We start from the raw sequence: 13,321 nt of genomic DNA on the forward strand, positions 1-13,321 counted from the left end.
CGCCCACCATGACACCTGCGTCCAAGGATTTTGTGACCTGGTCATAGAAGGCCACCAGGTTGGTCTGACAGGGCCTGCCTCGAATGAACCCATGTTGGTTGCCCCTAAGCATACACTCCCCTGCTTGCCCCTAGCAGATGTGCACTTGGATAATTTTCTCAAAGAGCTTCCCCAGGACCGAGGTAAGACTAACAGGCCTATAATTTCCTGGGTCTTCCTTCCTCCCTTTTTTGAAAATTGGAACCACATTGGCCCTTTTCCAGTTCTCTGGCACAATGCCAGAGCACCATGAGTGCTCGTAAAGCTGTGCCAGGGGTCCTGCAATGGCCTCTGCTAATTCCCTCAGCACTCTGGGGTGGAGATCGTCAGGACCTGCTGATTTAAATACGTCCAGTCCCTCCAGAAGTTCCCTGACTAGGTCCTCACTGACCCTGGGCCTGGCTGCACTTCCCCTGGGATCATCGGGGATCCCAGTGGGAAGGATGACCTGGTCCCTGCTCAGAAAAATGGAGGCAAAGAAATTGTTAAATAGGTTAGCTTTGTCACCTGGTGAGACCACCAGATTTCCAAGCATGTCCTGCAGAGGCCCCACATTACCCAGAACCTTCTTTTTATCCCCTATGTATTTAAAAAGGGATTTCTTGTTGTCCTTGATCCAGGTTGCTAGTCTCAGTTCCAGCTTCACCTTGGCTTTTCTAACAGCCCCCCTACAATCCTGAGCAACGGAGGTATAGTCCTCCCTGGTGATGGCCCCTCCCTTCCACTGGGTGTACGCCTCCTTTTAGCTTTGAGACGTTCCTGGATGCTTTTGGTGAGCCATGGGGGCTTTTGAGCACTCTTGCCCACTGTGATCCATGTAGGGATTGCCACCCTTTGGGCTTGGAGGATCGTCTCCTTCAGGAATGACCACTCTTCCTGGACTCCCAACTCCCCACCCCTCCGGGACCTCAGAGCCTCCCCAACTATTCTCCTTACCTCATTGAAATCCGCCCTCCTGAAGTCCAGGGCTGCTGTCTTGCTGTAGGCCTTTGCCACCCTGTGCTAGATAGTGAATTCCAGCAGGAGATGATCACTGTCGCCCAGGTGGTCGAGCACCCGCAGTCCCCTCACCAGGTTGTCATTTGTGGCCAGGACCAGGCCTAACAAGGCATTTCCCCTGGCGGGACTGTGCCCCTCCTGGGTTAGATGGAGGTCCTATAACATGGCTAGGAACCTACGTGAGCGGTCAGACCTGGCTGACTGCTCTTCCCAGCAAATGTCCGGATAGTTTAGGTCACCCATGATGACCACATCCTTTGACTTTACTGCCTCCGCGAACTGACCTGAGAACTCCCGGTCCAGCTCTTCTCCCTGGTCGGGTGGTCTGTAGTAGACCCCCACCATTAAGTCCCTTTCCCCCCGACCCCCTTGTATTCTGGCCCAGAGCACTTCAGTCTGCCCCTCCTCTGACCCAGTGCTGTTTGTTGAGGATGTGAATTGTTCTTTGACGTAGAGCGCCACACCTCCACCTTTCCTCCCTGTTCTATCCCTCCAGTACAGCCTATAGCCCCTGATGTTCACCACCCAGTTGTGCGTTAGATCCCACCACATTTCTGTGAGCCCCACTATGTCTGGGTTTGTGTTAGCTAGCAGGAGGGCAAGTTCCTCCTGCTTGTTTTCCATACTACAAGAATTAATGTATAGGCATTTAAGGCCTCCTGAAGGTGTATGCACTGCCCCCTAATCCCAGGACTATCTGGGCCCTCGTCTCCTACCTGGGTATTTCTTGTGCTCGTCATCAGTCTTGGCTGGGCTGTTCTTGTGGGCAATGCTTTGTTTGGTGTTCCATGGCTCCCTCCGACCTCATCCTCCCCTTCCCCCAATGAGCCTAGTTTAAAGCCCACCGGAGGAGATCAGCCAACTTGAAAGAGAACACACGCTTACCTTTGGGGGAGAGGGGAAGCCCAACCCACCCGAGCATGCAGGTTTATATTGGAGGGAGCCCTTTGAATACAGAGATATGGTAATTTACCCCATTATAATCTCTTCCCTTTGTTTCTGTCTGTCTGTCTCTCCATCTCTTTCTTCCTTTCCCACCACATTCTCTTTTCTTTCCATTAACACTGCACTCGTAACATTTTGAAAAACCTCTTACAGTTGCTTCTGCTGCTTCCACCCACTCTGTGTCTCCTACTATTCTTTTGGAGACCATGTGCTAACGGGGAGCATAGTGACAAGGAAGCAATAGGGGCAAAAAAGCCTTCACAGAAGGCACTTTGGGAATCAGTTATTTTAGGTTCTACTTCCAGCTCTCTCACCAATGCACTGTGGGGTTATGGGCAAGTCCTCTACCCATTCATAGAAAACAGGTGTGTTTCTCAGTTGTATTAGCTCATAGAGTTTAACATGATTGAAAAACCCTATTTAACTATGAAGCTGAACCCATGACAATTGACAACTGTTAAAAGTAGCTCCAACATGACAAGCTTATGTGGCTTCACCTGTGCCTTGATGGAGCTTTCAGTTTTGTTAAGCTAAATGGATTGATCCAACATGATGGCAAGCCACACCCTTCTTTGCTCATCAATACAGGGCCGCTGTATTTCATTTTCTCCCTTTTAAAAGAGGAATAACAATGTTTACTTGGCTGACAGGGAGGCTGTGAGGATAAATGAGTTACTGTACTTTAAAGGTTATTTAGAATGTCAGCTCCATGGGGTATGGATCATGTTTTTCTGTGCAAGATGTCTGAAATATTAATAGTAATAATAATTCATTTCAAGAGCATTTGCTAACAGGTACCTCATGGCAACTGCTGTTATCTCCTGTCATAAGAATAGGGAAAGTTTGGCATTTCACACTCCACTGTGCAGACCCTTGGCAGATGCATCTTTTTCATGACCGCCACCATGCTCCCCATCACTTTCAACCAATCCTCATTATTATGTGGGGGTCAAACCCTGTTTCCAGTGAAGCCAAGTGGGGCTGCTCTTAGGAATAAGGAAGACAAATTTGATCCACACATTGAATAGCAACCTCCATAGTACAGTATATGTATTGCCAGCAGTCATGTATAAAAGGACCTTTGTTATCCCATTCCAAGAAGCGTGAACATTTCAATTTGACTGTCCTTCCATGTCATCACTCCAGAGTGTGGGGTCCCCTGCCCCCTCCAGAGAGGCTTCTAAACCAAGCAACACCAGGAGTTATACAACACCTACCTGGATTGGGCTCTTACTCTTATCTACAGTGCCTAGAGCATAAACCCATTCCATTTTTCTTGTCAAATTACCTTTGGTGTTTTTCAAATGAACTGCACTCTTCTTTCCCATCTCCTTCCATTCTCCTGGAGGCAGGGTCAGACCCATCTCAGATAAGCAACCGAGAGCATAGTATAAAGAAATAAAGGCTCTGGCATTCACACTTTTCTTTAGTGTGTTGCTTTGCAGTTCAACTACAATCAGATGTAATGGGATTTTGATTTGAGTCATAAATCCAAGCTCAGGAGCCCACTGTGTTTTTACTTTCCCTGGGCTCCTACTCACAAACAACTGTGTAACAAGAGGAGTAAATAAACATAAAATTAATTGTGCATTTAAGAAAAGAAAGGGAAAAAGGGATTTTCCCCCCCTCAGTTTTGAAGCTGGTGCAGCTGTTGGCAGTTTTCAGAGCTTTAGATTCCAGGAACCTTCTTTGCAAAAACCCCCCAAACAGGCCTGTACCTAGGTAATGGGGTCTGAGAGTGCAATTACATCTGATTTCTTTACCTCCAGTCATGGCAGGCAGAGCCATGGAATGGTCCGTTGGTGCCAGATGGTTTTTATAAATATTTGGGTTTGGCTTAGATTTGAATCCGACCAGTATTCCTTGGTCAAAAGCAAAGTGACATCTATTTCTCAGTTCTGCATATCTCCTCAGCTCTCTCTGTCTGTATTTTCCCAGAGCATTCATGGTTCTTTTTAGAGTTTCCATTGTTTCAGTGAATGACGTGCCGCCTCCACCCCTCTCCACATGCACACGTGCTGATGAATGGAAGGATTCTTAAAGTAGAAGTAAAACTCACATGTTAAAAGGTGCAGTGGCTGGCTAGCAAGCAACCTATGTGCTGAACCTTCCCCATGTCCCCCCTTGCTTAACAGAAGGATTGATTCTTCGTCATTTCTCATCTGTACAGTTCCACATAGCTAGAACTTACCAGTGTGGAGTGACAGTGTCATCGTATGGCCCAGGCACAGCACTATGTGGCAGGAAGCCAGAGGTCTACTGCTGTTCCTCCCACTGGCTCAACTTGTAGCCTTGGGCATGGGCTGTATTAATGTGGCTATGTATCTCATTCTGATGACAACATTTAACCCATCATAGGGGTATTGCAAGGCTTAATAAGTGACTGTATAGATGATATTTTGGACATTTAGAACATGAAAAATGACATGTCCAAAGCTAAATATAGTAATAACCTGAGATGTCTGAGAATGGACTCTCTTCTGTACAACTTCCATGATTAGTTTATATTCCTATTAGTGTTACTTTCTCCCTCTTCCCTATATCTCTTTACAAGCCATTGGATTATTACTACAGATATACCACCTTATGCAAAGAAACCTAAAGCCATACAAAACAGCTAGATTTGAATTCAGACAGGGAAGGGATAACAGCCGAGTTTTGCCCCATTTCTCTCAGGTGCTGCAACCCCAAATTTCTTGATGCTTCCAGATGGGCAGGATTTTTCTAGACTGCATTGTAGTTTCATTTTGGCTTTGCAACAAAAAACAACACTGGGTGCATCTACACGTTGCTGTATGGTGACATTGCTACAGCACCATGCTTTAGTATTTTCTTTTGGAAGTACTAAAGCATGGTGCAGTATGGGTGGTTACAGCACTGTATGCATGGTGCACAGGTAAATTTTGCCACTACATCACCGTAGTGGTACACTGTACACAGGGAGTGCACAGCTACGGTGACGTAGGTGGCAATGACGTGTAGACACGTGATCACTGTTGCTGTAACATGCCAAACGGTGTCACGTAGCGCATCATTACATCGCCATAGGGCAACATGTAGATACACCCACATAGTAGTCATGTGGCAGGTCTAAGTTTGATTGAACCTTAAACCCATACACAATGAAGACAGTTTGAAGGGAAATGCAAAGAAAAACAATTTACTCATTTCTGACGTGTTAAATCAGATCCTGGTGTCCCCTCATTTTGCTATAACAGCTGGCCAAAACCTTTGGGGGACCAGCTATTCCTAAGTCAGTCTCACTGGGGTGTTTTGATTTGGATCAGAATAAAACCTCCTTATTCAAAAATCTGGCATGGGAGCTCAGCAAGTTTCATACAGATCTGGTTGCTTTGAATGTCATCCTAAATATTCTCATTGATGGTATCTCTCATTCTCTCCCTCTCAGTCTGAACTGTTTTGTGGTGCTACGTATAAATAATATTCTTAAATGACACAGTGCCTTTTGTGGGTCCTTAAAATAATAAAGACTCAATTGGATTCTAAGATCAGCTGGGTGGGCAATTGGGAAACAGCTTGGTGGCAGGTGCATGGCAGAGTTTTATGAGGAACATCAGACGTGAGATCAGAATTCAGGTCAGGCTGCAGATCACTGATCTTTTTGCATTTCTCCCCCTCTCTCGAGGACAGCAGAATGCTGGTAGCAGCCCCATGAGTATGAAACACCAGCTTTTGAAAGTGGTGCAGCGTGTATTCCAGTACCGGGTGCTACTCACAGGTCAGTAAAGCTTAAATAAATGCTCTCACATTTGCTTCAGAGAAGACCCCTCCTTCATGCATTGCACTGGGGCTCTATGCTGATGGCAGACAAGAGCTAGAGAAGGAAAAATGGGGGTGGAGCATGGGGCCAGAATCCTCAGGGAGCATCAGTCCCTTTCTTAGGTGATATAGGAAATATGTTGGACTAATAGGGTGTATCTACACTGCAGCAGCAGCAACTGCATGTCCCAATGACATACTGCAAACCCAGAATGTGCTAGTGATGTCTGGGGTCACCCCCAGTAGGGGTTCTCCAACATCCTGGCCTCCAAGGTTTCAAGGGTATCTGCAAAGGGATGCCTGGAATGGCCTCACTGGTATATTTGCAGGTTTGGAGTGTGCCAACAGAAACAGGTGGACAGGGCATGCTCAGCCACAACCGTAGAGACAGACCTTACTTACAAACATTGGATTGAGATGCAGAGAGCAACAGAATTGTGCTAGCCTCTGGAGGCTAATGGCAGTTCTGTGCCTGGGGAAGGAAGAAACACCACTCTTCAGTGAGATTGCATTGATGTGTTACTAGAAGATGCAGGTTCCTTTTGCACCCATTGACTCAACTGTACCCTTACTTGTGTTCATGGATAGAAAAGGAAGAGAGTCCAGACACTTGCTGCCAACCCATAAATGTGATTCTGTTTACAGTTTAGGCCTTACCCCATATTTAATTTACTTCAGCCTAGAGATGAACCAAAACAGAAACCTGGACTAACACCTTTGAACTCTGGAAAAGCTCAGAAAGGGCAAGACATCTCCCCTTTACACTATCCAGTGACCTGGCTCTCTCTCATCAGGACTCAACTGTATCCTCAAGAACATCCCATGAGATTGGGCCGTTCATTCCATCCTGCCATTGCAGACCTAGCAGGCGTATGGGAGGAGAGTGTACAAGGTGCTAGATTAGGAAGTATAGGCTTAATACAAAGGAATGGTGGAAAGCTGGACAGGGAGGGAAGTGGTGAGATGTAATATTTAGCAGCAGCAGAGGAAGTCGGTACATCTGATGGGACCACAGGAAACCAATTCTCCTTAGACGTAAAGATGGAGAGCAGTGTTGGGTATGTATGTGTGTGGGTGGGGAAAGATGGGACATTAAGAAGGAAGCAGTAAACCCCACCTATATTCAACAGCTGATGAAAAGTACAACATGAGAGAGCAGACTCCTATAAATGTAACAGAACAAAGGGATCATCTGCAGTTTTATTCACAGCACAGATTAGCAGCAGTTTCATCTCACTCCAAACACTTTGATCAAAGATGCAACTCATTTTTCACAGCTGTTTCTGCTTTTTTAGTAACAGTGACACAAGTGAGCACCGGATGCCAGTAGTAGGATATTTTTTGACTGTCTTGCTTCCTTCTCTGGGTGTGTCTACAGTAAGTGAGAGAGACTTTCCAGGGACATAAGCAGCATGTGATATATAGCTGTCCTGCTTAGTCCTTTCAGTGGTTCCTGTGAATGCACGTATCAGCACTGATTCTGAGAATGGATATGATGCGCCTTACTGGCATGGGCACTTCTAGTACAATAAATCCCCTAAGGCTTAGTACCATGGCCAAGAGGATTGGGGTAATTACCAGATATAAGGAACTGCACTGTGGCAGAGGGTTAGGTGAAACAGTCAAACCACTTCAGCAGCAGTGGTTATGGTTTCTGCTCCACACTTGGGCAAAACTATTGGATTTAGCCATATCAGTGTAGTTATCACCCCACTCCTTGTAGCCAATTAGTTAAACCAATGGGTTGAAATCACCCTACATGGCTGTTGTGTGCAGACACAAGGTTTAGTGAAAGTACTGCAAAGTCGACATTCCAGTGAGCTACTGCCACAGCTTTGTACCTGGACTAAAACCATCTGTGGGTATAAGCACAGCCCCTCACTTTCATGCTAAGACAGGCAGGACAGCATTCATTTTCTCTGGAAGGTGTGACAGCTAAAATACACACAGGTCCTTATGTTCATTGCTTGCTGTTTCTAGCCAGATAAGGAAGGCTATTTAATCTGTTCACTGCTTGCCAGTTAGTGTACCATACTTATAACCAAAAGGAGTTGCCCACCTTCATTAAAAATCTCTAGCCAAGTGCAGAGGCTGCATCTGAGAAAGGAAAGTCTAAATACTGCGCCCTCAGATGCTGAACTGAGAAGTCGAATAGCAGACTCCTCTTATCCTTTCCGAATCCAGAAGAGAGCCAGGTACACTTCAGAGATGAGGGAAGACATAGGAGAAGTGAGGTCACACATGTGGGGCAGAGCAAGGATTGGGTTTCCATTCCATAGATCTTTTTCTCTGAAGTAAAATTTAGGTCTTGGATGAGGTAACAGAAGAGTAAAAAGTTACAGGAGCGGTGTTCAATAAATAAAGGCACTGAGATAATAGGGTGATAAGGGTCATATAACAGTAGTGGAAAAAAAGAGACATACCCTTAGTCCCACAAGTAGCTTAGGTGAAGTGAATGGAATTCTTTGCCCAAGTAAAGGATGTCAGAATTGGCCTTTAACTAACTTTCCTGTTGTACACAGTTTACTGAATCTATTTTTGAATTTGAATTTGGCTCCGGCAATAATTGTTGAATTTCTCTGCATCTAGAACACTGGCATTCCAGAAATATCAAACCCCATGTACTCCGGTTCCCACTTACATAGGAATCAGTAAGCATTGCTAGTACTATTCATTCTTGTGTGAAAATAAAAGAAATCCATCAGGAGACCATTTATTAAGTCAAACAGAGTCACGCTCAGCTGCTTCTCTTGGCTGAGGAGCAGGAAAACATTTTAGTCCATTTCAGTCCACGTGGGTTTCTCCTGCCAAGCTGGGTTTTGCTTCTCAGATCTGAATAAACCAAAAGTCTTAAAGTAAAATTCAGTCCAAAGGATGAGTTTACATTTGGAACGATGCTAAATCTACCCAGATAGGTGATCCTTAAGAATAAAGGTTTACAGGAAAGTAGGGTTTGTGTTTTATCTAGTCAAGACTATATTCTAATTTCCCTGCAATTGACTGGATGCTCTATATTCTGATTGTTTCCTACAGATTACTTGAATAACCTTTGTCCTGACTCTGCGGAGTATGAAAACACACAAGGTAACTTGAAATGGGTTAAACAGAAGCCCAAATTATCATTGCGTTGAGCTGATGGGTCAGATGAGAGATCTCATTACCTCTCCAAAATAAACTCTTTGGGCAGGGAGCAAACATTGGGCAGGGACCTTTTCTTTGCCTGTACAGGGCTTAGGATATGATATAACACTGACCGGAGTGATGCTGTTATCCTTAGCGTAAAGTACCTTGAGCTACCATGGGCCTGACACGTCTCTTACGTTACTGCAAATCAAGACGAACTCCCTAGAGTTACACCAACACTCCAAAAGTGAGATCAGAGTCCACTGTTGTGAGTGTGGAAGGCACATTGTAAAGTCAAATTCCATACTGCCACTTTTATGTGGAACAATTTAGGGCAGGGCCTTCTCACTGAATGGAAATTCACATCTAAATTCAGCTGCTGGTCATTGCCATATTATCATAGAAACATGACCCACCTCTCAGTACTGTGAGGAAAGAGGAGGTAACTTTTCAAACCAGGTCTGAGGTCATGTCCAGGGCAAGAGAGAAGCTCACACTGCTGCTGTTTGCATCCTATTTCACTTCCTCCATCTGTGAATAACTACAGTAAAGCATGAGCTGCAGAATTTGGATACTGACCCAGGTCTTAAACACTCATGGAGCTCAGAAATGGTTGGTCTTAGCACACTGGGGATAGACACAGAATTTGACTGAGATCTGGATGTGGATTTGAGATACCATCTCCACCTTCCCAAAACTCAAGGTCTACAAAGGACCATAATTTACTACAGCAACAACAATAATAATGCAGTTTTTTAGAATAAGAAGCTCTGCGGGTCCCTGGTTCTTTCACAAGCACATGGAGCAAAGGCCTAAAGGCTAAGTTTTGGGGAGTTCCTATCAGTCTGACATACCACAGCTACTGGAAGAGAACTGAGTGCCCACCTTTTGGCTCATTCCCAAAGCACAAGTAACTGTGAAGCAAATGAAAGGGTTTGATGTTTTTATTTGCACATTGCTCAGCATGCACTTCCAGCTCCCTTTTGCTTTGCAATAGTTCTGAGAGTTTTCAACAGCAACAACAGCTGAACACTCTTATCGGTGTTCTTTCATTCCTTGAACTCAGACCAGCACAAATACACTTGTGAAACAGAGCATCATAATCAACTTGTGCAACCTGAAGAACAAATCCAGATGCCCAGCACATATCAGGATTTTCACTATCATTCTTCCTACAGCATTAGGTGCATATAGCAATGGGAGCCCCCAGTGGGAGCTTTGTTCTGACCCCAGTGGGAGCCAATCAGGCCACATACAGGCAAGGACCATAGTGTATTAAAGAAATTCTGATTTCAGAATTGGGTTATTTCAGATTTACACTGTATGCAATTGAGAGACAAATGGGGCACAGGATTGAAAGCACTTGACATCTAGGTATAAACTAAACTGCCAAAAAATTGTGACCAGAAGACCTATTGCAAGATGATTACATGAAATTCTGAAGCACTTAAAGGTGGCTCCATGAGTTTTCTTGGTCAGGGCATAGGTCATAACACTATAACCATGAGGAGGAGGAAAAAAGGAAGGAGGGGATCCAGTTGGAAAAGCGAATAAGACCGGCTTGGATCCTAGTTATGAAAGGGCGCTTCTCCCTGAAGATGTGAGTGCAGCTTCATCAGTGTATTTCTTTAAAGGATGACATTTATGAATAAATGTGATTTAAGTTATTTATCCTAATTGTTCATGTGCTTTCTGTTTTTCTGTTGTACTTCCCCTTACAGCTGCCTTACTCATTGTCTCCGAAATTACAGACCGGGCCAACGACAGGATGCAGCAAGGGGTGAGTCCTCTGGGGTCAAGTTATATGGTGATCTTTTCTGCAAGTTTGCTGTTGAGTATAACCTCATGGTAGTGGTCAAGGGCCTCAGATCCTCTAGCCAAAGGCACATGTTGCCTAGTGTCCTCCAGAGCTAGGTTCAAGGAATTAAATTCTGTTCTTATTTATAATTATGTAAATATCAAGTACATTGTTTGACTTTAGCTCCTTGGGGAAGATGGTAAGTCACTGCAGAGTTCAGTTGAAAGTCCTTGTCCATTTTGGCCTTGGGGTTGCTAAAATTGTACATGGGAGGAATTAAGGGGTGGAATCCTGGCATTCTTGCTGCTACTGGGATATATTCAGGTATGAATACAGGCCTGCTCCTGCTCCCAAAGATATCAGCATCCATGGTTTTGCACTCGGATAGGACCTTCGCTGTTGTATGATTTCATTGACTTCAGAGAAGTTATTCCTGATTACATGCCAATTCTCATGTGTAAGTGAGATCATAATTGTCAATTATAGGAGCTTAGTTGGCATCTAAATCTGTATTTAGGCACCTAAATGCATTCTATGGTCTTCAGAAGTGCCAAGCACCCTGCAGTTTCCACTGAGGTCAGTGTTAGAAACTGACCTCCTCTGGCATGAGATCAGAGCTACAGGACATTAGGGAGATAGTCTGCAAATAGGTCTTCTAGCAATTTGCTGAAAAGAGCACAATCCTGTTTCCATATAAGTCAATAGGCATTGTGCCATGGATGTTGGTAAGAAGCAGTTTTGAGTACAGAATACAAAAAAGCACTTGGCTGGATTTTGATCTCACATATACTGTTTCTGTACTAATGGAATCAATTCCACTGGATATATTGGTAACTGGAACTGGGAATTAGGAGTTCCTTGTGTCTTACACTAGTGTGATATAACAATCAGAGCTGCTGGGTCTCTCTCTATACCTTATTACAGACATCATTTTTTATCTTATATATTTCTATCTGGGTCTAGTTTGTATCTGTGGGACACAGGCACATGAATTATCCCAGAGTGCAAGATCTCTCCATAAAAAGATCCACCCTCATTTAACTTTCATTTATCACCATGGTTTAGCTATCATTTACCATGGGATAAGGGCAGGCATAAGGACAGTTGCCACATAACTACTGATGCTATGGAAATCCCCACCCTTGTCTATCTTGTAGCTGGTTTATGTACCCATTCCCTTGATACATCTGCACAAGCCCTGCTGACTTGAGCTGAAGCATGAGGTGCAAAATTTAACCCAAAGTAAGCACCACACAGTTTTCCACAGTGTCTTGAAACATTGCCTTGGCAACACCATCATAACTGAGCATAAATTATTAACAATACTATTTGAAAATCTTCTCCTATTGAGGTCACTACACTGATCATTCAAATATAATAGCAATAATTAATATAAAAAACTAATAGATTTTAAGGCCAGAAGTGAGTATCGTGAAAATCTGTTCTGACCTTCTGCATTATGCAAGCCATAGAATTTTATTTAGCAATCCCTGCATTTCATCTAATAAGCAATGGCTGACCTGAAGCATTTCTTTTAGCAAGGCATTTAATCTTAATGTCAAGACTTAAACTCCTGAATGACTATTTTGCTTTGGTATTTCACTGGAGTAAGGGGAAAATCATACTAGATAAGGTTCAGAATGGGCATGGTGGAAATGACCGTGTTCCTACTGTTGACACTGAGCTGGTGCGTGACTAATTAAAAAAGTTAGACATAAGTCAGCAGGACTGGATGAACTTCATCCGAGAGTGCTGAAGGAGCTGACCGAAGTCATCGCGGGACCTCTGGCAAAACTCTTCCAAAACTCGTGGCACTTGGAGGAGTTTCCTGAAGACTGGAAGAGGGCCAATGTTGTGCCCATCTTCAAGAAGGGGAGGAGAGAGGACCTGGGCAATTATACGCCAATTAGCCTAACTTCTATCCCAGGGAAAATCCTGGAAAAATTCATCAAGGAGTCTATGTATGATACACTTGCAGAAGGTAGGATTCTGAACAACAGCCAGCATGGCTTCGTCACAGGCAGGTCTTGTTTTACCAATCTCATCTCCTTCTACGACCAGGTAACTCGCCACCTGGATAAGAGAGAGGAGGTTGACATTGTATACCTAGACTTCCAAAAGGCCTTTGATCTGGTATCCCATGATGTTCTTATGGGAAAACTGGAGGATTGCGGGCTTAACTGCTTGACAGTCAGGTGAATAGGAAGCTGGATGTGGGGTAGGACCCAGAGACTTCTAATGAACGGATCTGTGTTGTCCTGGCAAAAAGTGGCCAGTGGTGTCCCACAGGGGTCCGTGCTTGGTCCAGTGCTTTTCAACATCTTTATCAATGATTTGGATATGGGGGTGAAGAGCTCACTGGCCAAGTTCACGGATGACAACAAGTTATGGGGGAGTGTGGTCACACTTGAAAATAGGCTGCAGATACAGCCGGACCTAGACAGGCTGGCAAGTTGGGCAGATCAGAACCAGATGAAGTTCAGCACTGAAAAGTGTAAAGTGCTCCATCTGGGGATGAACAATCCCCAACATACATACAGTCTCAGTGGTACCAAACTGACTAGCGCCACGACTGAAAGGGACCTATTACTTGAAAGGGGTAATAATAGAGCACAGTATGAATATGAGCCATCAGTG

At 44.4% G+C, this 13,321-nt stretch overlaps 1 protein-coding gene across 1 annotated transcript in view; it reads left to right on the forward strand.

Annotated features, from left to right (window-relative positions):
• The window catches only part of FGD5 (FYVE, RhoGEF and PH domain containing 5), a gene marked incomplete at its 3' end in the record, with an annotated part of 112,470 nt that extends 101,804 nt beyond the window's left edge, over positions 1-10,666 (forward strand). Inside the window, exons 9-11 of the mRNA XM_025196809.1 lie at positions 5,635-5,722; positions 8,797-8,847; positions 10,608-10,666. Coding sequence (XP_025052594.1) covers positions 5,635-5,722; positions 8,797-8,847; positions 10,608-10,666 — 198 coding nt within the window. The remainder of the gene's footprint in view (positions 1-5,634; positions 5,723-8,796; positions 8,848-10,607) is intronic.
• Positions 10,667-13,321: the final 2,655 nt, after the last annotated feature.

Source organism: Alligator sinensis, unplaced genomic scaffold, assembly GCF_000455745.1.
Source record: "Alligator sinensis unplaced genomic scaffold, ASM45574v1 scaffold839_1, whole genome shotgun sequence".
Classification (NCBI taxonomy): domain Eukaryota; kingdom Metazoa; phylum Chordata; order Crocodylia; family Alligatoridae; genus Alligator; species Alligator sinensis.